Source organism: Leiobunum rupestre, chromosome 5 (assembly GCF_980474605.1).
Source record: "Leiobunum rupestre chromosome 5, qqLeiRupe1.1.hap1, whole genome shotgun sequence".
NCBI lineage: Eukaryota > Metazoa > Arthropoda > Arachnida > Opiliones > Sclerosomatidae > Leiobunum > Leiobunum rupestre.
In genome coordinates, this window is record NC_143388.1 from 21,264,531 (window position 1) to 21,291,338 (window position 26,808).

Consider the following 26,808-nt stretch of genomic DNA (forward strand, 5'->3'; position numbering starts at 1 on the left):
GCTACGATTACGTGTTCTTAGTTACGTCTATGGGTTCTTGATAATATAATATAATCCACAAAAGTAACTCTTTTAGCATTCACAGGTAAGTGCTTAAAAATCTGTTGATTGAAGAGGTACCCTTCTAGATTTGAGATGGGCAAAATCGTTAATTACTTCTTCAAAATCTATGTTTTCGAGCATATCACATTCTATGGACATCAGCGACAAACTGGTTAATTTATCTTAAAGCATTGTACTTCTTAATTCATTTTTAATTCTTTTCAATTTGGAGAAGGAGCGTTCCCCACTGCAGTTAGTTACCATCATACTTAAAAAGATTCTCAATGCGATTTCTCCATTTCGAAATGTGTCTTCAATTTTGTTTTCTTTCAAAAGATGATACATATCCAATATACTATTATTTCCTTCATTTTGACCATGAACAATTTTCAAGTATTCTGTTAAATGCAGACATTCCATTTCCAACTCTTTCTCGTTAACGTCTTCATAATAGATTTCAGCAAATTCTTTGCAACTTTGTCTCAACTCTTCGGAACTCAGAGTTTTCAAGCGAAAAAAAAAAACCAAAACGTTGATTTATGTTCTTATACGAAATTAATCGCTGTTTTAGATGAACGCTCAGGGTATCAATTATCGGAAAAAAGGTTTCTACTTTGAATTTATCTTTTCCATTCAGTTGGACTGACGGTGCAGAGCCATCAAAAAAACTCACGCGTGAGCTTCTACGTCTTGTTCTTTCATTTTGGTCCTTGTAGTCGGATTCCGGGTTTCTTTCTTTGGCGGACGATTCGAAGTAATCAAATTTATCCCTGAGGTTAATAATATAATCATCAAGTAAAGAAATTAGTTGCAACGTCCAGTGTTATTGTTTCCTTCTGAAGACAATTACTTGTTTGGTCTATTCTTTCCAATATAGAGCTCCAAATTTCCGTTAGTATAATAAATTCTAGGTTGCCCATTTTTCTGGACAGACTAATGGCTTCATCTCTAGTTTCTCATGCCTGATCTGTATCTTTTGCGATGGACATCAAAGCTTCTGTAATTTGTTTATGACCTTCATGCAAGGCGCTTACTGTATCAGCTCGAGCTGGCCCTCTGGTTTGTGAAAGACTTTTAACAACTTTTTTTGAACCTAAATGTTCTGTCAATATACTATATCGGTGGATAGAGCCAGAAAAAAAGTTGTACACTTTCTGAACCATTTCAAAAAACTTTGTTGCCTCTGATACGCACCCAGCAGCATGAACACCTACTAAGTTTAGTGAATGTCCCACACATGGTACAAAGGTGGCAAATTCACATTTATCCTTTATCCTTGCTTGTACACCACTGTACTTCCCCGACATATTTGAAGCATTGTCGTAGCTTTGCCCTCTGCAATATTTTAAGGAAATATAATAATTCTCTAAAAAATTCAAGATGGTTTCCGCTAAATACTCAGATTTATGCTCTTTAATAGGTAAAAATTTCAGAAACCTTTCAACAGGAACACGGTCTTTTACGTATCGAATTATAAAAGTTAGTTGGTCAACATGAGACAGATCGGGGGTACTGTCAACGCTAATGGAAAAATATTTTGCTAATTTAACTTCATTTATAATTTTTTTAGGACCTGTTTTCCCATTAAGTCAATAAACTCATTACAGATATTCGCAGATAAATAAGAAATGTTTCCTTTTCCAGGATTCCCAATTTTTTTTAAGTGATCTGCAAGAAATGGATCAAATTCACTCAATAACTCCACACATCCTAAATAATTTACATTGTTGGGAGATCCTAAGATTTCATTGTCACCGCGAAACGGAAGCCCTCTCGATGCCAAAGATTTTACAACCGCTACAATCCGTTTAAGAACATTTCTCCAGTAATCCACTTCTTTTTGATGTTGAGATAGTAAGTCTACATCTATTCTACCAACAGCTTCACTTCGTGTTAGATAAGTCATCATAGATTGCCTATGTGCTGGGCTATTTTCATGTGTTAAAATTATGTTATTAATGTGCTTCCAATCATTGCATCCACTCGGAGAGCATAGATTTACATCAGAAGGGTTAAATAAGCAGCATGAAACACAAAATGTAGAGTTTTTGGAAGGCGAATACAGCAACCATTTTCTTTCGACGCTTTCATTGTTCTTTAATTTGCGAATAAATAATGCTTTGTTGAAATACCTAGTTACTGATTTATTACCATCTTTGTAGGTTCTGTATGCCTCGGAAAAGTCAGAATCTCTATTTTGAAAATAGACAGGTCCCTTACGAATCAAAATTTCACGATTTTTCTCTGTAAAATTTTCATGAAAATAATCGGCGGCGTCGTGTGAAATGTCTTCTGGGTTGTTCAACTGTTGTTGTTCAACTGACACTGTTGTAGGTGTTGGTGAAGTAGTTGGAATCTCGTCATAGGGACGGTCGCTTTCTGATTCAATATCTTTTCCGAAATTGGTAGAAATTGGTGTAGAACATGAAGATTCAGAAATTCCCGAAATTGTGATCGACTCATCATTTGGAAGATTTATTATTTGGTTGCTATTTTTAGAAGTTTCTTCAGTAGTAAAATACGATGTTAATTTTTGTAACTTTTCAATTACTTCCTTTTGATGTGCAGCTTTTTTCCTTTTTTCAGATCCACTAGGATATGACCGTTTCGACATTTTATATTATAATTCAGTAGTTATTTTAGTACGAAAATAGTCGCTACACAAAACAAAAAGAATAATCCGACTAAAAATTTTAATCTTGATTTAATCCGGATAAAATAAAATAAATAAAACTATCAACTTTAAAATTTGTTATATTCATTTCGTGAATACTTTCGAGCATACTTCAGTTTTTAGTGAAATAATGGCCCATTAGCAGTCTCGAGTCACTTTCAAATTCTATCACAATATTAACCCACGGCCAACTTCGATGCTCGCGCTATAGCCGCCCCGAAACTTATCTAGACCTTTATAGACTTTTTTTTTGGAATTTTGCTGGGCGCGTCCATGTTGAGTTTACCCCCCTTAACACCCATTCTCCATATCCTGGGACCAAATATCCGAGACTAGACCCCCCACCGGTGGTTCCAGGTAATGGCCGACTATTGGGCGGCCAAAAAGAGGGGTCGAAAAGACCGCGAAAAAGAGTGTATATGATCGAGATCCCGTTGGCCAAGGCCCTAATTCCAAACGAAAATCTCAGAAGCTTTATGCGATTCGTATAATACGAAACAAACTTGAACAATAAACAATTATAAACCGTTTTAGGCTCAGTTACTAAATTAAGTAATATAAATACAACATAAAACTTACTCAAACAATACAGTAATGTTTCAAAAATTCGAATCATCGAATTAAAGCTTTAACAAAACTCTATAAACTCCTTAAAGACGAACTTTTGTAAAATAAGAATGTCACGGAACCGAGGACGGAACTATATCGCTATATTTTATATTAGACGAAACTACCCGTTTCATTTGGAATATTGTTAAGAAATGATAAATTTTTCAGAATACTTTTACTCTTAAAACTTAGTTTAATCAGGCTAAACTTAATTCGCAAAGCCTGATTCTCGGGCGAGAGTAGAGCAGCTTCCCGCATGCAAAAGCTAATAAGCAAGTAGGTATTGTAATTTGTAGTCAATCGTTATCGTTACATTTTTTTGAAATAAATATGTTATCGTTGGATGATATGGCAGGAACTAGGGGGCCCCCATCGATTGCGGGGCCCTAGGCACGTGCCCATAGTGCCCAGTGGGAAAGAGGGCCCTGACTAGCGGAACAGGAAATCATCGTCAATTTATTAAAGAAAAACGTCCCGATGGACCTTACACCCTCAGAAATTAAAAAGTGTTCGAAAGCCACTCATTGTTATGTTTGCTCCGAAATTCTAACTCTCACCGATCCACCGGTCAAAGATCATTGTCATTATTCAGGTAAATATATAAATATATATAGTTTGTGTATAGAATATAATTATTGAACACCTTCAGGGCGTTTCCGTGGAATTGTACACAACTCTTGTAATTTAAAGATACGAGTGGGGAAGTTCATACCAGTTATTATGCACAATTTATCTCGGTGCGTTTATAGAATATAAATTAATTAATTTTGCTTAAAGAGTGTGGATTACATATTAACAGGTATGATGCTCACCTTATCATGCAAAGAATAGGTTTAAAGAAGGAAGAAAAAATTACATGCATCCCTTCCACCGCAGAAACTTACATTTGTTTTACTTTTGGACGACTACGTTTTCCTCTATTCGACGAGGAATTATCTGATGAATGTTACGAAAAAGTACGTCAGGTGTGGGAGACTTTTCATATCCAAACGTTAGGTATATTCAAAGAATAAAATAAATACTTATCATTTTCATAAAATATATTTAATTATTCTATCTTACAGGAAAGTTACACGACTTTTATGTGCGTTTGGACACACTACAACTAGCAGATGTTTACCAAAGCTTCCGTACAATGTGCATTGAATTTTATAAACTCGACTGTGCACACGCTTACACCGGATCCGGATTAGCTTGGAAAGCTGCTCTTAACATGACGAATGTCCGACTAGAGCTTATACAGGATATAGACATTCATTTATTTATTGAGCGTGGAATACGGGGAGGTGTTTCCATGATAAGTCATAGATATGCCCAAGCGAATAATAAGTATATTCCAGAAACTTACAATCCCAAAAATCCGAGTAATTATATAATTTACTTGGACACGAATAACTTATCCGGTTATTCAATGATAGATTATCTCCCAATGAGTAAGTTCGCTTGGGTACCTTTAAATGATTTATTGTCCTTCACTAATAAACACGTGTTAAATTTACCAAACGAGTCGCCCTACGCTTTCATATTGGAAGTTGATTTGGAATATCCCCAAGAACTTCATCAAGAACATATTTGCTATCCACTCGCTCCCGAATCGCGGATAGTAAGTAAGTAACACGCTTCCAAAATTGGTCCCCAGTTTGATGAACAAGGAAAAATATGTTGTACACTACAGAAATCTTAAATATTATGTCTCCAAGGGGTTGAAATTAATCTGAGTTCATAAGATTTTGACCATTCATTGAATTCAACACCGAGAAGAGAAAAATGGCCGAAAACGATTTTCAACGTGACCTCTTTAAGCTTCAAAACAATAGTGTCTTTGGTATGAAAGAAACAAAAAGAAAAACAAACAAAAATTTACTTTTTTTATTTTTATTCTTTTTTTTTATAACAGGTAAATTTACGAAACAGAATAGATTTCCACCTAGTGCAAATACCTGAACGGGCAATTAAAAAAGCGTCTTCCCCCTGTTTCGAAAAATTCACAATATTCCATAACGAACTTGTGAGTTTAACGTTGAATAGACCAATATACACGGGGTTTACCATTTTGGAGTTGTCAAAACTCTGCATTTATGAATTCCATTACGATTATATAATGAAGAAATACAAGGGTAACGCGAGGCTTCTTTTCAAGAACACCGATAGTCTCACCTACGATATAAGGACTGATGACGTCTACGTCGATTTTAAGAACGATTCCGAACTTTGTGACTTCACAGGTTATCCTATCGACCATCCTTCTTACAGTGACGCAAATAAAAAAGTGATAGGGAAAATGAAAAATGAAATGGATGGAACACCAATTCAAGAATTCTGTGGTTTGAGACCAAAAATGTATAGTTTAATTTCGAAGAGGGGGGAGAAAAAACCCTAAAGGGCATTTGCAAAAAAGTGATAAAAACCAAAATTAGACACGCCCAATATCGCGAGAGTTTGTTTAAGATAAAACTAACTATTAGCGAGATGAAGCGCATCGTCAGCTTGAAACATGACTTTCATACAATATCTCAAAATAAAATGGCTTTAAACCCTTGCGACAATAAAAAATATATTTTCGGGGATGGTATTAGAACTTTATCTTACGGCCATTATTGGATTGACCTTTTGAAAAAGCATACAAACATAAACCAAAACGCGTGAATCCCAATCTCGTTCTGATAATATTTCAGAATAAATAAGAGTTTAAGAAATATGTAACTATCTTTGTTTTATTGTTCATAAACAAGTTTCGTTAATATTCAGTTTATTGTTCTGAACCTAAAAGTTATATGGTGCTTTGACTAACAACATTTTGAAAAACAGATAATAAAGTATATTTCGATAAGTTATTGGATGTTTATTGAATATTTTGAATACATACACAACCCAATGTGATTCAAATAAAAAGGTTTGAAATTATATGGTGACAATTTTATGTCCCCTAGAAAAGCACCCTATAACGACTTTTTTTGGTATCTGTCCCGTAAACAAATGGTCTTGCACGGCGCCCATATCTCCGCTAGGAATAGAAAAAGAAGTACATTCGGTGCGGGTAATGGGGTATTTAGTTCTTGCCATTTGTAAAACTTTGGCCTGTGATAACTGAATTTCCGGAATTAGATTTAATTTGCTGAGATAAAGGGAAGCAGATTTGATCTCTAACTGACATTTTACATCACTTTGTAAACAGAATTCTTTGTTTGGTTTTCCGAAAACAAATTTCAAATCCAAAGTTCAATAGATATCGAGGTTGTTGACATATATCTAAATGAACGACACCGATCATATCTATCGTCCCCTAATGCGCAAAAGAGGCCCTCTTTAAGAAACCTTGGTTTTTTTAAATCGTCCAATTTAGCGGTCGTGTCGCGATAGAACAAAGAATTAGTTAGATGACTCGTTTTTGCCGAATCACCAAAGGTTAGCATAGTTTGAATCATATTTTTATACGGATTATTATTAGCGTTGGACGTAACAGACTTTTCGTTTAAAAATAAATGAGCTTCTGGAAAGAGGCTGTGCAAAAATAAATTGACGGGTGCAATATTATCTGCAGGTGTAGTAACTGTGCCATCTGGCGCAATAACAGCGGTTTTAGGGTAAGATCCATCTTCTTTTTTGATATCCACCTGAACATGTAGAAGTGTTTGTGATAAATCAACATACGCTTCGGAATTTCCACTTATGCAAAATGTTAATGATGACTTTTTAGTAATGCTGGAAATGGTATGGTATTCGACCCATTCACCGCTGACGACACCAGTTTGAGACAGAGAAACTTGGAAAAGGTCCAATTCAGAATTGACACACCCGCTCGAGTGGGGATGTAAAAGAGCCATAACACTTATGAAAATAAATCAGAGTGAGAAGGAAACGATGTTTTTTTCTTCTTAGATTTCTTTCGAGTGACTTTGCGAACAGCACCACGTTTCCTTTTAAGTCCCAATTTAGTCATTTCCCTCACTCGCTCCCTCGCTGAGAACAGAGTTTCTTTGCCCGCGTTCATTGATCTGTTTCTCAGAGCTGTTGTGATTGTAATTCCACTAACCACATCTGAAACCACTTTCGCTCCAGTGTCAAGGGCCTTTTTACCCAGGAACACTGCTCCACTCTTAATGAGAGGGATAGCACTCCTAAATGTGGATGCTAGTATATTACCCAATCCATAACCTTTCTGAACACCTATGGCTCCATAGCCGGCCTGATTCAAATAATATTTATCGTAATCATAAACGGCGGGGTTGTACTGTTGTCGCCGCATGATGTTGGTCTCGCGTTGAGCTATACTAAACTGATGCGTTATAGGGAACACCAATCTCTTCTGAAATGTATGGTAACGTGTACCTTACCACGCTCGAAATGGACTGGGTTCCCTAAGTCATCCATTATATTAATTTCGATAATTTGGATGTTTGGACTGGCGACGGGTAAATTGTGTGGTTTAGTGAATATCGAGTCTATAGTTTCACTATCTTTCCCTTTAACACTAATAATTCTTAAAAGAGGTGCGTTCCTGTCCCCCACGATCGTACTTTCAACGATATCGGAATACACAAACAAAGAATGTAATCCCACGTCCATATCTACGGTATGTGGGGCTAACGTAGATTCCGTAATTTCCTATTCACCTTCTTGCTTAAGATAAAACCCCAATATCATCGCTATATTAGGAGGTATTTTACAGTAAAACCCCTTAGTTATATGAACCTCAACTCGTTTCAGATGCTTATGGTATTTCAACTCGACCCTTTTATTCTCAAATTTAAACATTTCAAGTAAATCTTCGATAGAAGAGAAATTTGCTTTAGGTATATACCTAAAATCTTCCAACATGATATCATCGGTACCAACTCGTACTACCTGTTCTTCCTTGATATTGTTCCAAGTTCTAGGATACTTATTTCCGCTAAACCTACTTCGTAAGGCCCATTCAGCTGAACATTCTCCGGAAGGTAAGCTCTGAATTAGCTCAAAGTATTATCGGGAAAGTAATTCAGCGAAGAATCGGATGGTAGAGTGATGTAAAAACTCTATCTAAGTCTACTTCTTGAACCCAACTGTCAAATTGCGGTCCGTACCCCTTCCAGCGTAATAGTAACTCGACTGAATTATGAGATTTGCGTCACCTCCTGAGCACTTTTTCAATTTGGAAAGCGCACGTCTCGAGATCTTTACCCACTTTGTGTACTTCTTCCTTGTAAAATACTCCCAAAATGGGTTCTGAATCTAAAGCCTCGAGTTTACATACCGGGGGTTGTTTCGGTATCCTCTTAATCACTCGAAACAGTTCTTCTGAAAAATTGGCAAGGTAGCCTTTTTCAAATAATCCTTTCTTTTAGCTAATTCTTACAATGTCACCAATTTCGAAATCATACGCCGCTAAACTCCTTTTCACCGACACGGATTCCCTGACATATCACATCGAGACGGACTACCTCTAAGAGGACTTTTCCGCGAAAAGCGACCTGTACGACTTTTCCGGGTTTCCCCGAAACCATGCGCTGTATAGCGAAGCAAACAAAAAGATTCTTGGCAAGTTCAAAGACGAATTTGACGGTATCCCCGTTCAGGAATTTTGCGGACTGAGACCCAAAATGTATTCGCTGCTTTTCCCCAAAGGGGAGAAAAAGACGGCTAAACGAATTTTTCGTCGGGTTGTAACGAAGAAAGTTCGTCACGAACAATACAAAGAATGCTTCCTAAAACGTAAGCTGACTGTCGAATCGATGAAAAGGATCGTGAGTAATAAACACGAACTTTTCACGGTGAGACAGTCAAAGCTTTGCCTCAACCCATGCGACGATAAGAGATTGATCATCGATGGGGTTTACAAAATTTTCAACGGGAAAATATAAAATATTGTAAATTTGTGTTGTAAATATTTAAATTGTTTTTCAAATAAATGTTTTTGAATGTATATCCTTTTTCAAGCTGACATAAAAGGTAGGGAAAAGGAGGGGAGCCCACCGCGCTCTCCACGCCGCGCCCGGGGTAACGCGTTTGGGGTAATCCGCGATACGCGCCGCCGCCGCTGCCTCTCCGCATAAATAAAACCAGGGAAATAAGAAAAAATAGACGCAGTATCCGCCACATGTCTTGTTAAAATGTCCTTGCAACTGTTTAGAGTTGAAAGTGATGGTTAAACTATTTCTTTCAACAAAATCATTAAAGTTAAACATGTCGGGAGGATATCCGAAACTGTCCAGAAATTCGGTATTCCAATGACGTGAAAAGTATATAACGGTCCAATGCTCGCCGTTTGTATTAGATAACCCCGTATTCACAATGTAAAGCGAGGGAAATGTTTTTACGTGTTTGGGAAGGTTGTCCGCGGCGAATACTCCTCGAAACAATCCCTTGGTGTGCGGGTCTTTTTCCATTATTTTGGTTAACTGTTCCGAGTCCATTTCATCAATTGCTATAATCGTAGATTACGTTTCGGTTTTTATCTATTTCAATTAAATTTTGAAATTCGGCGTAGTATAGAACACTTACAGTCTTCGGTAAGTCCTTGGCGAACTTTAATTTTAATCGTAAGTTTCTGTTCTTTATCAACTGGAACTGCGAGTTGGAGCTGATGAGTTCGGCACTCAAGTCAAATATGAATATACAGTTTCCATTAGGAAATTCCTCGCGATTTATAAAGTTGCCTTCATCAAGGAGCCATTGCGAAGTCTGGGTGAAAAGATTCGTGTACGATCTCATATACTGATTTTCTCGAAAGTTAGGGGTCAAAGCTTTATGAGGGATACTTGTCCCGTCTAAGAATAGCGCTATATGATTTAAATCAAAGTGTTGAAAATTGAAAGGCGTTTTCGTGTAATCTCCGAGATAAGAATTTTGTTCCACGAGTGCGAAAAGGACTCGTTTAGGTAATTGGCCCATGAACAAATTATCTCGAACGCAAATTTTAGTTGCACTATTTATAGAGAAAGAGTTGCATTCGGACTTTCGGTTCGAGTTATGGGGTATTTCATTGTAGAAAGTTCCAAACATTTTGCGTGGGAAATTACAATTTCGGGAGCCAACTTTACTTTCCTGATATACAGGGATGCCAACTCGTATTGCACTTTCCATTTGACGCCGTCAAAAGTGTGAATACCAAATTCGTTGGGACTTTTAATACATTTGAACTTTAAGTCAATCATGTTAGGGATGAAACGCGACTGTTGACACAAGTCCGCGTGAACCGTTCCCATCAAATCGATCGTTCCTTGTCTAGCAAAATTCATTCTTTTATGGAATCCCTCGTTTTCCGTTGGAGTGTCGAATTTCCCGGCAGTATCTTTGTAAAACAACGCGGCCGTCAGGTAACTCGTTTTTGCTGGACCTCCAAATGTGACAGCAGTTTGAAACATGGCCTTGTACGGGTAATTCTGTGGTGATGGTGTTACCGACCTGTCTCCCAATGACACGTGCCCTTCGCTAAAAAGACTAGCGTGAAACAGATTTACGGGCGCTACCTCGTCAGCTGGCGTGACGATTGTTTTGTGGTCAGCCGAATATACCGCTGCCGCCGGGATAGTCTTGCCATCCGCCGGGTCGACGAGTCGAACTTGTAGATGGAGTAACGTTTTTGACATGTCAATATACGTTTCGGAGTTTACGTTGCTGGCGTTAGTGAGCGGGACGTTAAAGAGCTCCAATTCGGAACTCATCGACGCTCGTGAATCGGGGTGGATGTGTGTCATTTATATTAAGAGAAAATATCGGAAGGTTGAAAAAACGATGTTCGCTTCTTCCGGCTCGAGACTGAACTGATTATCCTTTTTCGTTTACGATTCCTTTTATTCTCGTTTAAGATTCCTTTTATTTTCGTTTCCGGACATTTTCTGTTTTACCACGTCATTCAATTCCAAAAAGGTTTCCTTCCCCACCGTCGTGCCGTGGCTTTTAAGCGAGTCCTTAATCGATACACCACTGGCGACGTCCGCCGCAACTCTAGCCCCGGTAGTAAGGTCGGGAAAATTCCTTGTCCACCGTGTCGCCGTCCCTCCCTTGTACACTCGCTATTCGGAGCAAAGGCACGTGTACGTCTCCTACAGCCCTGCTTTTCACAATATCGGAATATACGAATAGAGAATGAAGACCGGCGTCCAAATCAACTGGGTACGTTGCCGTTCTGATCTGAGCGAAGCTAGTAGTTTTCGTTGCATCTTTGGAAATTCCCAACATGACCGCCAGGGTACCGGGTATAGTTAACGTGTAATTCGTTTTAACGGAAACCTCCACGCGACGAATTCAAGTGATATATCTAAACGTGTATTTCGCTTCCACAGGCGTGTCTGGATCGAAAATATCATCTTCGGCTGTCACGTTATTTTTCAGTATTGTAACGTTGGCGATATCGTCTTCATCGTAATTGAGTTGTTCCTAAAGGTCCTCGATATTTCCGTAGTAGCCAGCCGGCAGTTCTATCATTTTAAAGTAACCACTACTAACCATAGATTTTATGTGGCTAGTTAAAGTCAACGCGCACGACACTGGCATATTGTTCCAAGTGTGAGGATAGCTAATCTCCGCCAAAGCCACCTCGTAGGGTCCCTGCAGTTTCACCGATTCTGGTAAGTATGTTCGGAATTTACTGGTCGTGTTATTTGGAAAATAACTCATCGACGAGTCCGAAGGTAATGTAATGTAAAAACTCATATTAAATCAATTTCTCGCACCCAGCTGTCGAACGATGGCGGATATCCTTTCCAGCGAACCAACTTATCTACACTTCCGTGTGCTTTTCGTCGCGTACGTAACACTTTCTCAATTTTGAAAGTACTATTATTTAGGCCTTTCCCCACTTTCTGTAGTTGCTCTCGGTAGAAAATCCCCGTAATGACCTCGTTGTCCAAGGCACGTATCTTATTTATCGGAGGGCTGCCGTAGAGGTTTTCCCAAACACGTTTTGAAATGGCCGACGTGACTTCAACGGGTTTGCACTTGATCGATCGGTGATAGCTATTGTTATACGCCTCGGCCATTTTTTTTAAAACATCGATATATTTAAAAGTATTATTTTCCGTAAAGAACCGATACATCCGAGTCTTTAATGTGCGGTTGAAACGTTCGATTACCGTCGCTTTCAGTTTTGAGTCGGGGGCGAAAAAACCGATTCCTCTTCGTTTTAACTCTCCTTGTATCTCTTTGCAAACCAACTCATTCCCGTGGTCACTTTGGACGCGTTTTGGGGAACGTCCCGATTCCAAAATAGTTTTAAAAGCTTTAAGCATGGTTGGACCTTTCTTGTCTTTAGTAGCGACCACGAACGCGTACTTGCTAAAAACGTCGATGCAATATAGTAAGTAACGAAACCCTTTATTATGACGAGTGAGACTTTTCAAATCAGCCAAGTCTATCTGCCACTGTTCGTCGGTTCCGTAGACTATAGTCTTATTTCTTTTAAAGCTTTTCAGAGCTTTCTTGTGAAGAGTATACGTATCTTCAGATTGTAAGAAATCCCTTATCTCTTTCAGGGTTACCTTCAGACTCTTTTCTTTCGCCGCTCGATATAACCCGTTAACGCTACCATTAAAAATTTCTTTTAGTTTATTCATTGTACGAACAATTTCTTAAACTTTGGTAATACCGTAAAACGAAATCACTGACTTCTATAAGTATAATTATGAACACGATTAAAACTGCGGTTAATATCTTTGGCGATTTTAAGAATGACTCGATTAATATCGCTATGACCCCCACAGAGATAACTTCAAGGTCGCCACCTTCCATCTTAAAGATCAATTAATAAATGACACGAAAGTAAGATTGAATAGTATTTTTATTAAGAAAATAAAAGTTTTACAAAGAGATCCAATTACAAAAACCCCGACCGTTCATTGTTTGGGAGGCGTCGGTGTAACTAGAGTCGTCATCCTCCTCCTTATAATATCTTTTTTTCAGGAGGAACGATATCGCGTTTGCGAACTTTAATTAGCGTTCTTGGTATATTAGCTTTATACAAAATTTCATAAAATTGCTTTCCACCAGTAACGGGAGTGTTTCGTTTAGTTTTTGACACCGTATATGATAAAAGATCGACAATATTCGAACCGATACTTTTACGTTTGTTATATATTAATTCACCAGCGTCCGTCCACTTGAATTTCCCGGAAAGTTCTATCCTTGTGTACAAGCTCAAACACTCTATTATCATATAGGTTGGTACGGCGCTCCAATTATGTGGCTTTGACGGTTTTTCCACCTTTCTCTTGGCTTTTTTATGGATTACTGTTGAAGATAAAAAGCGTTATCGGCTTTTCTCGTTTAGTTTTTTTTAATAGGTTAAAAAATGTTTATTGTAAATAAGATATATTTTTAATCACTAATCTTATCTTACTATTTTTTAACCTTATGTGTATATATATTCGCTTACAGCGTTTATTATTATCGTCACTCCTAATATGTCGTTCATCTTGTAAAGTTCTCATTCTTAATAAACGTTTGTTTTTTTAAAATCACTACGTTATGATTTCTCACTAGTTTCATTAGTTAGTTAGTGTAGTGTAGCTTTGCTGATTAACATTGGATTTAAAACTCCAATAGGTTATGGGCCCAGCACGCTCACACTGCGCCACTACTATGCTGATGATCTAGTCTGCTGTGTCCCGGTTTCAGTTACCATCACCGTAATCCGTATCCTGTCAACAGTTCCCGTTAGTAACCATGGATAGTCTTTTTCGTCAAGACGTCGAGAAGCTATCAGGTCCGGAGAATTGGAGGAGTTGGAAAAGACAAATAGTCGACATCCTTACCGTTCGAGACGTATACGAGATTCTTACTGGCGAATGGATTGAACCTACGGAACCGTTACCTGGAGCAACAGCAGCAGAGAAGTCTGAATACACTTCAAACAAAAAGAAGTACCGAGTGGCGTTCAGCACGGTCCGTGGTATCCTCTGGTCAACCTTATCCAAGAAGGTCCAAAACATGATTACCAATTGCGAGACACCAAAGGAAATGTGGGACAAGCTGCTCGAAATCTTCGAGCAGAAGTCTTCAAATCGTCTCCGAAAGCTTCTGGCGCAGCTCATGCGAACTACGAAGTCACCGGACGTCGACATGGCCACCCACATTGCCCAGATGTGTTCTCTCTGGACAGATATCTTGTCAACGGCAAAGACAGAAAAGGACGTAACGTTCGACGATTGCATCCTTATTGCATGTATTTTCGAGTCCCTACCGCAGGACGAATACCGAGAATTTGGTATGCTTTGGGATACGATGCCTACAGAGAAACAGACTGTCGCAGAATTAGAACGTCTGTTAATCGGCCGTGCAACTCGAGAAGGCGACGCGTTTGGAGATTCCTCTGGTCTTATGGTAAAACGCAGTAACGGAAGTTACTCTGGCACCTCAAATGAGAAGAAAACCGTAAGACGTAAGCAAAAATGTACTAATTGCCGGAAGCTTGGTCACATTGCTGAAGACTGTCGGGGACAGAAACGAGCCTCTAGAAAGACGTGTAATGACGACAGCAACCACGCAAGCATTGGGGGTCTGATTGCAGCAAACGGTCTCGTTGCTTGCTCATCGTCTGAAGCAGCATGGTACTTTGATTCGGGTGCTACACAGCATATCACGAACGACGCCACAAAGTTCCTAAACTTCAGCAAGTTCGCTACTCCAGCGACTCTTCAGATTGGAAACAAGACGCAGATGAAATCGGATGGTGAAGGAGACATAAGGATTCAGTTCCGGAATGGAAAGAAACTCTATCAAGAGGTAGTCCACAATGTCTGGCACATCCGTGATTTTGCCTGCAAGGTTTTCTCGCTGAAAAGCGCAATGAAAAGAAACAAGAATCTGGAGTTCAAGGTCTCAGCAAATTCTTGCGGTCTCTATGAAGTTGTCGGAGGCAAAAGGAACCTTTGTGTACCTGGCAAGGTCGAGAGTCTGTATCGTCTGGATATCAAAGTCGAGCAGCCATCATGCTCTGCTCACATCGCAGCAGATCCGAGAAATGACCGGAAAGCAGATCTCCAAGTCTGGCATGAACGCATGGGTCATCAGGATAAACGGCATGTAGCAGCGACGTTACGGAGACTCGGATACGAAGTTCTAAACCAGACGTCTGACAAGCTCTGTGAAGGGTGCGTCTACGGCAAGATGACTAGGCACAGTTTCGGCACTCGTTTGGAGAAGGCTACGAAACCAGGTGAAAGGATCCATTCAGATCTCTGGGGACCATCACCAACACCGTCCATGAAAGGGAAGAAATACTACCTCCTATTCAAAGACAGAGTATTCCAGTGTTCGAGCCGTATATTTCCTAACGAAGAAATCCGAAGTCGTCAATTGTTTCAAAGATTTCCTTGCCTTTTGCCGAACCCGCAATCACACAGTACAAGAGCTGGTCACGGATAATGGAACTGAATATGTCAACGAAGAGTTCCGTCAATGGACGTCTCAAGAAGGGTTACATCACCGCAAGTCCATGCCATACACGCCCGAACAGAACGGGGTCGCTGAACGAGAAAATCGTACGATCATGGAGTCTGTAAGGGCCATGTTGCATTCCAGATCGGACTTACCACCGAAACTCTGGGCTGAAGCGGTGAACACAGCCGTCTATGTCCTGAACCGAACAGCACCTACATGCATTGCTGGGAAGACGCCGTTTGAATTGTGGACAGGGAAGACAAACCCATCGATCCAGCATCTGCGTGTCTTTGGCACTGAGTGCTTTGTCCACATACCAAAAGAGAAGCGAAAGAAGCTGTCTCGGAAGGCGTATAAAGGTTTCCTGGTTGGCTATGAAGACAATGCAGACGGATATCGAGTTGTTCCAGAGCTGGACGACGTACTAAGATCTCGAGATGTCAAATTCAATCCCGAGACGTGCGTTCCTGATTCCTGGATTCCTGTCTCTGGGGAGTCCTCCAGCCAGGGCGAGCAATCGACCGACGATTTCGTTTGCGAAAACCAGCCTACCAGAGCCACCAACTCATCAAAAGACGGACCAACCAGAGCCACGAATGTACCATCGGGCATGCCATCCAGAGCTGCCGACTACTCAAACGACGAGACAACCAAATCCGTCGAAGCGTCGGAAGACGTGGCTACCGGACGCAATGAGGCAACAGTCTCTGACGAAATGTCAGACAACCGCTCTGAGAAGAGTGGACCGGTACTCAGAGATCGTTCAACGCTCAAGAGAGTTCAGCTATGCCATACCTGTCATCCAGGAAATAAAGCTTTCCTGATCTGTGATACTCTACCACAGACTGCAAGAGAAGCTCGTTCGTGCAGCGAATCCATAGAATGGCAGAAGGCAATGTCAGATGAGCTTTCAGCAATGAAGAAACACGATGTCTACGAGATGGTCGATCCTTCGCCTGGTCGGAAAATCGATACGTCGAAAGATGGGTCCATATTTCTACACCAGAGTGCCTATGTCGAAAAAGTCTTAAGAGAGGTTTAACATGCAGAACTGCAAACCAGTAAAAACTCCCACCAGCAGTCCAGACACTACCGATCAGAGCAGAGAGTTTTTCGAGTCAACGACCGTATATGCCTCAGCCATCGGAAGTCTCAGATTCGCAGCCACAGGAACACGACCTGATATAGAGTACGCTGTTAATCGAGCGTCACAAGCTATGGCCAACCCCACAGTCGCCGACTGGAACTGGGTGAAAATGATCTTTCGATATCTTAGAAGGACCTCTACACTTGGTCTCCTGTTCAAGGCAGGCGATTCTATGACAACAAATCCTTACAGCGACTCTGACTACGCCGGCTGTGAAAAAACGAGACGTTCAACATCTGGAATCGTATGCTTAATTGGTACCACTCCAGTCACATGGGCGAGTAGAAAGCAACAATCCACTGCCTTATCAACCACAGAGGCCGAGCTGGTTGCTGCCACTGAAGCAGTCAAGGACGTCGTCTGGATTGAACGAATCAAGTCTTTCCTGGGTCTCAACGTAGACGATGATGTACCCGTACTCCGAGTCGACAATGCAGGGGCCATTAAACTCATCAGAAATCCTGAGTTTTATCGCCGAACGAAACATATCAGTATTCGTCAGTACTACATTCGTGAACTGGTCGAAGAGGGCGTCATCGACGTTATGTATGTCCCGAGTGAAGAACAGCTGGCCGACATTTTCACTAAGCCACTACCTAAAGAAGTCTTCACCCGCCACCGTCAGAATCTGTTTACGGCAGTACGAGAAAGTCGTCAACGAGGGCGAGTGTTGAAGATAAAAAGCGTTATCGGCTTTTCTCGTTTAGTTTTTTTTAATAGGTTAAAAAATGTTTATTGTAAATAAGATATATTTTTAATCACTAATCTTATCTTACTATTTTTTAACCTTATGTGTATATATATTCGCTTACAGCGTTTATTATTATCGTCACTCCTAATATGTCGTTCATCTTGTAAAGTACTCATTCTTAATAAACGTTTGTTTTTTTAAAATCACTACGTTATGATTTCTCACTAGTTTCATTAGTTAGTTAGTGTAGTGTAGTGTAGCTTTGCTGATTAACATTGGATTTAAAACTCCAATAATTACTCTCGAAAGCACGTGATTATATCGATTCAGATTTTCAGTTTTGTTTAAATTGGAATCCTCGAGTATGGTTTTAAGTTTATCGTCTTTTTCTAATTCTAGGGTAGTGTCCACTTTTAAATCACTATTTGCATTTAGTCTTTGGTACGTATCCTCGGAAACTAATAACATTTTTTAGCCATTTTTTTATTTAATTGCTTTACTAATGGCAGCACCGGCTACGGAACTAGTAATCGAGAGTAAGGGTCCGAGTATTACCGGGAGAAAGCCACCCTTTTGAATTAGAATTTTTCTTCTTTTTGAAAGCGGAATATTCTGAGCAACCCGGCGTATCGAATTTCGGTGTTTCTTCTGATCGTCTGTGAGGGAAAAATTGCCCCGCAAGATATTTATACAACACTCAACTTACGCTTTTATCGTATTCGCGAATTTAATGGCGGCATTCCGTTGGCAAGCGTTACAAGATCTCAAATATTTCAAAAAGTCTAAGTGCTCGTGCACTCTTTTCGGCGAAGCCATGTAGCTAACCGGAAGGCCTTCACTAGGGTACAGTTATTCTTGTCTCGATGAGAAATACAAAAACTTTGATAAAATTACAGATTTTTCCAAACCTTTGGTCCCAAAATTACTAGCTTTTTGTTTAATTTCTAGAGGTGTGCAAATACCATTTTTTGGGGATCGAATCGAATATCAAAGATTTTTTTCAAAGCACGGCAAATACCAAATCGAATATTTATAACGTCAAATAATTTGGTCGAATATTTTTAGGGCAAAAACTTAGACCAGTTAACTAATCAAATACCAAATAGTATTTCGAATATCAAATTATTCGACGTATTTGGTTTTCAAATAGCCAAATAGTTTGCATATTTGTCAAAAAAGTAATTGAAATCACTTGAAAATAGTAAAATATTAAACCAAATACAGTATAGCCTAGAACAAAGTTCTCTGGGCAAACTTGGTAAATTAGTGGTATAATGACGGGCCCGTCCTAAAAGATGGTGTTTTAAATTTTTAATTTTACTATTTACTTAGCCTTCTCTAAGGCTCTTAATAAAAAACACTGAAGGGGGTCCATTGTCTCAGGCTGCAGGCGGGCCCAGAATTTTATATTACGCCACTGTGGTAAACTCTAACTTACCATTCAAATTAATTCTAATTGTTGTACAAAATTTCTTTATTTTCAACCTTCCTTCGAACAATTTTTTCGATTTGATCAAAATGAGATAATCGTAACCTACAAAAATATACTGCATATTAACTTTTCAATTATCATACATATTTTAATTGGGTACCATGGCAAAATAATAATAATAATAATAATTAACTAGGCTAATACCCTAGGTACCACTCCAGGACCAAGTCTTCTAGCGACTTTTAACCTTTAGTAACTACTTCATAGTTTGCAGACACTTAATTAAAATTTCAAGTTTATAAATATATGTAAAACGCGAGGGAGCAGATCTTTGGTTACAAATTAAAAAATTGCATTTATTTAATTTTAAATCAATAATTATTAATTTAGTTAACTCAAAAAATCTAAACAGAAAAATCCATAAAGTTACTTACTTCAACTTTCCTCCCGGTTTTTAGTTTGGTTTTGGACTTGGTTTACGTTTTAGACTCAATTTTAGTTTTACTTTGCTATTCTAGAAAATTCCATAACAAAAGAGAACACGCGAGTAATCTAGCCAATAGGCGCTAGAATACACAGCTTCTGCCTTTCGCTAAGAAGTTTTAATACAAACGGTATGGATAACGGACGCGCAAGCTACTTTTTATATGGTCCTTGGCGCTGCGGCCTAAAGAGAGGTGCCACATATAAGGACTAGTTCGGAAATTTCACTACGCTCTCCTGGGATGGCCTTGAACTTCAACAAATAAGAAAAAGACCCGCGGTTATTCGACCAGTTTGCAAACTATTTGAAAATACCAAATACGTTTTCCCTATCTTTTCGAATATTCGACTATTTGATCAAAAAATTCGATTATTCGCGAACTTTTCCAAGCGCTATTCGATTCGACGAATCGAATATTCGATTTGGTATTCGATCGAATTATTTAGTCTGACCAAATATTTTGCACACCCCTATTAATTTCGAGAGCAATTTCTCGCGCCAATTCAAACGGATGATCTCCTTCGTCCCAGCGTAAGTCGCAACTGTTCCTCGTTAACCACCGACACTGCTTTTTGTCCTCGTACGATAAGTCCGAGAATGAGCACGGCGCTTTGATGATCCAGACATTAAAGTCGCCTGTCTCCTCCTTGAGAAAACATTTACAATCCACTCCCCTCAAACTCTGAAAAAGTTTGCTTCGACAATCGCTGTCACTTTGGTATAAAGACGGCGGCTTGCTCTCCTGGTAGTATGCCGGTACGTAGTCTTCTATCTTCCGGGGTGGAGGCCTTGAGATCCACGAATAAGTATCCGAAACTAGTAGCTGTAACTTGCCTGAAAGCGTCTACAACGTATTTGCTGTTGACTGGTGATATCTGTTTCGCTAAATGAAGAATCACGGACTGGTCTCTTGGCGTTTTAAAGATTACCAGATAGTGAGCGTTGAGATTCAAGGTTCGAATTTAATTTCCTGGGTAATAGAGGTTCTGCATTAAAATCAACACCGATGTATTTCTGTGGTGATATCCTCTTATAAACAGGTTCGTAACGTCCTTATTATTGGCGATTTCGCAAAACAAATCATCTAATATTACAAAGTTTCTAGTATTGACATTTAAATTGCCCACGTCCAATAATCCCTCGTGAAGTTTAACACTTGGCGTATGACTAAATATGGACTTAAACAATTAATCTTGGTATTCCGTATAGCACCAAATTATACGCTCGGGTGGGGGATTAATGCGTATTGCTTTGTGTTCGATTAATTTGCCCACAAAAACGCTTTTACCACATCCAGTTACTCCCGCCACTAAGCCATTAAAAGGGTGTTGTAAACTTAAATCCATATTGAGAAATGAGTCAAGTGATAAACAACCACAGTATTTTATAGGGGTTAAACTTAATTTTTTACTTACAGTGTATACGGAGCTCCGAGAAAATATAGCTCTCTTTGGGTTTCAGCGGCTTTTATACCGTGAATATATCGACCTTTAATACTTTCAGTTGCAGTTTGACCTTATGACATATTAGTTTTTTCACCACTCAACGCGTACGTTTCACAATGTTTAGTACACGCATTTGATTCACTGTGTAAACAAACAAGACTGACGAAATGTATAATTTACTCTATACTCATACGGAACGACGTAAACTCTCGATCCCCCAAATCGTACGTGTTTACTTTTAGTTTCAATAACCACCATTGATTAAGTTATCTGTCTTCTAAGAACCGATAAACATTATCTTATATCAGCCTCGTATAGGTAATCTACAAAAAGGTTGGGCTCCAATGGCTCCAATGAGCTCCAACAGCTCCAACGACTTTAACGGCTCCAATGGGCTCCAAGTGTTCTTCAAATGGTAAAACAATACTACTCACTAAGTTTACTCACTGCTTCGGCGGCTCTTCTTAAGGTTTCTTTCCCCCGAGATTTTAACGCGTCTTTAATAGACACCACTCGAGACGTCGGAAGCAATTTTGGCTCCGGTATTTAAAAATTTTCGACCGAGGAATGTGGCACCTTTTTTGAGTAAAGGCATGGCCGACCGAAATGCCGAGGCTAATATATTTCCAAGACCATATCCTCTTTGCACGGCTACTCCACGGTATACCGGAATTGATCCGTATCCAATTTGATTTAAGTAATAGTTATTATAATCGTTTACAGAAACGTGAACTAGATTACGTGGAGACATGTTTCTCCTTTGACTCGCTAACCACAAATGAACAGAAGAAAGATTTTACACCTGATTTTATAGATAAGCCCATGTTCTTCGGGGTCTAAAATGAAGAGTGACGTGAACTTTTCCCCGTTCGAAATGTACAGGACGACCCATTTCACTCATAATATTAATTTCAATGGTTTGAAAATTGTTATGCGCAGTAGGCATATAATGAGGTTTACAAAACTCCTTCTCAACAGTGTCTCCGTCTTTTACTTGAATACTTATAATACGTAATAAGGGAACATCTGAATCTCCAACCGATCGTCTTTGTATGACATCGGAGTATATGAATAGAGTAGTTTCAGTTCGTAGCTTTGGCTATGGCCGCCATTTTGTGCGGGATTTTTTCTCTATGGGAAAAAGCATAGGTGACGCTAAGTAACGAGTCCCGGACGAATACTCTTTTGTGTGATCCACAGTGAAACAAGCTTTCGTTATGGTTTTTCTATGGATTTCGTCTACAGTGCCACACTTATGATAATAGTTTATTACTATTAAAATAAGCGCCAGTGAGGAACACGAGATTGAAATTCAATTATCGTGCTGTATCAAACAAGAATGAAATAGAGAAAGTAGCCCTTTCTACCTTCCGCTTATGGAAGTCGTCCTATGATCTCCAACTCATTTTTAGAGAGAAATCTCGGATGAATACATTGTCAGAAACCATTTTTTTGTTCATGAATTTGACCTATTTAACGTATTTTCAACACGATTTATGGTATTTTAGTTTGTTGTTGTTTCGCTAGATAATGTCAAAAGACAGTGAGACTACTTGTCTTGTTTTGAAAAAGACGCAAAAGGTCCGAGAAAGTGACACGTCTCGAAGCTCAACTGAAGGCCTGCTTCGGAAAATGTCCTAACATTTCTTTCAAAAACAATTATTTTGAAATAGCCAATTAATTATTTTCTCCTTATGACATCATAAGGAAGAATAAAGTGCTGCCGGATCAAAATTGCCATTTTTAGAGGGTACTTTCGAAAAATGTTTTAACTAATTTTAACATATTGTTTTAACAAACACTTTAACGGTTAAGTAATTTTATATGTGAAATACCCCTCGTTACAGTGTCGAATGTTTAATGCTACAGTATCACTTAAAAATTGATATATTTACCATGATTTTCACTAATTTGATTTCAACTTTTTCTCGCGAGAAATCCCAAATGATCCAGATCACAGTCAGTTTTCTTTAAAATAAATAATAATTTAACAATAAAAATAATAACTTGGTAACAAAATATGGAGCTAACAGTGCGACATAGCGTGAAGTAATCCATGCTTTTCCCTATTGAAAATTATTTTCAACCAAGATACCCATCATGGCCAAAGCTACGGACTGTTAGCTCCCTATAGTAACATAAGTTAATAACATATTTCTGTAAGTATAACACGTCTATCGTTTTTCATTTTTATTAACTCAAACATTTGAAAATAGTTTGGTTCCAACTTCCAGAACGTTGCGTTAAATTTCCACGTCTCTAGCTCGAGTTTTTACGAACCGGACAAATAAATAAATAAATTTACTGACAAACTTTTAGGATTTTATTTTAAGATAACTGACACACTTTTAGGATTATAGTTTAAGATTTAAGATTAGCAGCGCCTGTCAAAACTTAAAGGGCAACGCGACCTTACCGGTGGAGGGTTAAGAAGTATATGGCTTTTCGCCTCCCGCTTAGCTTCACCGCGTACTACGTTTTTAAAATAGACACATCTTCATCTACACTTCCGCCCGTAAGGTTGCGTTGCCCTTTATGCCCACGTGCAGATTTTAACTATCCACAAATTGCGGCTCGCAATAGAATCACGTGGCATGGCCGCGTCTGTTATTGCCTGCAATAGGATGACGTAACTTCGTTTCTTAAAGGTCTAGATACATTGCGCTGGGCTTGGCCGGCCTTAAAAACGCGGGAATGACAGCTAGCTAGCAGACGACGAATATTTCCCCATATAAATCCTTTGAAAATCGCCTCTTACCCACTTCTATTGATAGGGTTAACAACAAATATTAGAAAACATCACGTGAATGGTTTGACCACTTATAGAATCACGTGACGTTTTATATTTAACTTCAAAACCACCAGTAAAATCACGGGAAACTTAAAATTTTAATAAAAAAACTCACCGATAGGCATTGCGGAAAACGTATTTCCCCAGACTGCTAGCTGTCAACTTCACATTTCTCCCCTATATCTATGCTAAGGGTACTGATTTTGGTTCATATGACGTCTAATAGTTGATTTTATAAAATAAAAAGTGGTCTTGCCCAACTTGTTAAAATGTTGCTCTTACGTCACAAGACTCGGCTTTTTTAGAATATTCTTCACACGAGCTATTTTCACGCGCGCTAGAAAAAGCTATACTCCTCGCGACTGAAACGAGCGCTCGTAGGCTTGTAAAAGTAAGAGACTGTGACGTAAGAGCAACATTTAAACAAGAAGTCCACGTTACTTTATAAAAAGAACTCTTAAGGATCTCGGCTAATTATCATACTTATCGAAGATAAATTATGAACCTAATTATGATAGTACCATAGTACTTACATCACAATAGACACATCTGGTCGTCACAAGTAACGAAGACGATTCTCCTCGTGATGAGTTTGCACTGTCTGCTGCTGCTTCCGAAATAATACTGATTTCTGATTTAAATAATAGTTTTATTAATTATTGCTAAATATAAATGGGTTATTGCGGTATAACTTACGATCTTTTCCTTGTCTAGATGCTTCTATGAGCTTTATTCCACCATCTAAAGCCATTATGTGCGCCTTTAAAAAAACGTCTACTCTAATAGGCAGTTTTTCATGGGCGAAAATGCGATTTTTTAAGTCATTGAAATTACTCTCTACTGGAGCACTACTAGCCACAATTGAGCCACATTTGAAAGTGGGCCTCATAATAGCCGTCCAAAGAGGAATTAACCGCGACATAGTTGTTAGATCTTTAACGAGTTCTGGTAGAACTTGTTGATTGCCGCGATTTCCTTCCTCGTAGGGAGCATTTAGTTCCTCCGAACAATTTTCTATTATGTCCTTTAACCACTGGTCAAATGGAGAGCCCCGTAACGTTTCAGTGTCATAACCTCAATCGTCGTGGTATCCGGTTGCCTCGTTGTTAAAAGTTGAAATCAGCTTATCTAGGTCTTCTTGGCTTGTGATGCTGGATGTTTTGGCAATCAGCCACGATTTCCTAGTCTCACATTTTGTTTCCAGGCCCATTTCGTCATTTGTAACTTCAGTTTCACTTAAGGCAACGGTTACTATGGCCAGGAAAAAGCGCTTCAACTCTTCAATGGATTCGCTTTGCAGCGCTTGGCCCATAGCGCGTAAATAAAATTGTCGCGTTCTTGTTCCGCCGGTTATATTTTTTAGTTGCAAACACTTCCATCGCGAAATTAGTTTAACGGTGTGCGCGACATCACACCGTATATAACACTCGGGAACGTCTTGTATTTTGCCATTGAAAATGGCGTTTGCCACTCGATTGATATAATCCGCGAGTGACGTGCAAGTTGTAAAAGATCTGGCAACCGCGTTCAAAAGCGCGTTTGACATATCTGTCACAACTTCTTTAGGCGCGGGGGCTCCCGAATCCCGCCAAAAATGGAATTAGAGTCATGCGCTTCCGACAACATTTGCGTTACGGCGTATTATTGTTTCATTTGAGAGTCATTAACCGTAGCTTCATACAGGAAAATATTTGCGCTTTTGTTTTTATTCCTCTCTAATTTGCGTACTAAACTCCCAGTTGCGTCAATACTAAGTTTAGCGTCGTTCGGAAACTTTTCGTAATATGAATGATACACGTGCATTTGCGTTGGAAGCCAGTAAATTACGTGAAATTTATAAAACGCCAACTCACGAATCACTCCTTGAAACGGAACAATATCTATCATTTTACAGACAGCTCGAAATGGGTCGTCGTCTAAATAGGTTTTCTTCATCGCTTGACTCTTTGCAACCCTTAAAACGTTTGCGGATGGTAAGTCGGATGATTCGGACTCCCCGAACTTCATTGATTTGTGTGCTTGCAGCCTCCTGACTAGACTTGGAGCCATCTTCTTTTCCATCATGTCTTCTACCGCTTTTTTTCTCTTTATCCCCAAAAGATTCCTTTTTGGATGAGAGGAGTGTTCCGATTTAAATACGCATTTTAAATAGCATTTGACTACTACTTCTTCTCCTAGGCTTGGTTTAGATTCAATGATACCATTAAATATTGAGAAACACTCGACGCAACGCCCACTAATACTTGCAAAATATTTCCCTGATTTTAAAATTTTGGCATATTTGAAAGCTAGTACGCAGGAGCATTTGCTTGCTTTAGTAAAATATTCATGCATAATATGTGTCCAAGCGCCGGGCTGAAATACGGTGTAATTTCGGATTGACGTGTTTTTACTTTTTTCGTTGCATTTATAAATTTTTTCAACTGGGGCATTTTGATATAATCTTCCTTGTTTATTAAAATATCAAACGTTATACGCTCACCCACGCTACTAGATGAGCTATCACTTTCGGACAATTTTCGCGGACTTTCCGACATCGCAGAAACTTCTGTGGATGATTTTTCCGACGATTCATCATTCTCGTCCTCATTAGCGCTTGTCAAAGGGTCACGAAGGTTATAATAGTTTTTCATCACGCACGTATATAAAGCGGTGGGAGACATGATTCCTCCCAAATCCGCACTAATATTCTTCCAAACAACAAAACTTTTTCCGGTAACTGAATCGTGGTGATAAACCTCCGATTGGTATTTTAAAATCACTTCCCGCAATTTTTCTACCTCATGCTTGGTTCTTTTCATATTGGAATTTTGAAACGGTATTCGTTAAAACAAACCTTAAAAACGAGTCTACTCGACAGGAAATAAGTTTTCTGACTGACAATCCTTTCAAAACTGTTACGGATTTTTAAGTCAAATAAAAAAGTCTTTTTTGGTAGAGAAAACGATATTTTTTATTATCAACTGAAACTGTCTTAACACCACCGCTCTTACACTCGATCAAATCACATCTGGATCAACTGTTTCTTTTTAGTTTTACTTTTTCGCGGCCACTCCTAAAGCCCCATTTTCATGCTCGATAAAAATCGTCCAAATTCGCTTCCGACGCTCGCAAGCGTGAAAATAAAGCTAAAATA

At 39.1% G+C, this 26,808-nt stretch overlaps 1 protein-coding gene and 1 long non-coding RNA gene across 2 annotated transcripts in view; both read left to right on the plus strand.

Annotated features, from left to right (window-relative positions):
• The window catches only part of LOC149943787 (uncharacterized), a 413,771-nt gene that overhangs the window by 17,201 nt on the left and 369,762 nt on the right, over window positions 1-26,808 (plus strand). The gene's annotated exons all lie outside the window — the stretch shown is intronic.
• Window positions 4,133-4,965, plus strand: LOC149943789 (uncharacterized). Its single transcript, XM_090175973.1, has 2 exons — window positions 4,133-4,321; window positions 4,390-4,965. Exons 1-2 carry the CDS (start codon window positions 4,144-4,146, stop codon window positions 4,938-4,940), a joined length of 729 nt encoding a protein of 242 aa, XP_090032099.1. The 5' UTR covers window positions 4,133-4,143; the 3' UTR covers window positions 4,941-4,965.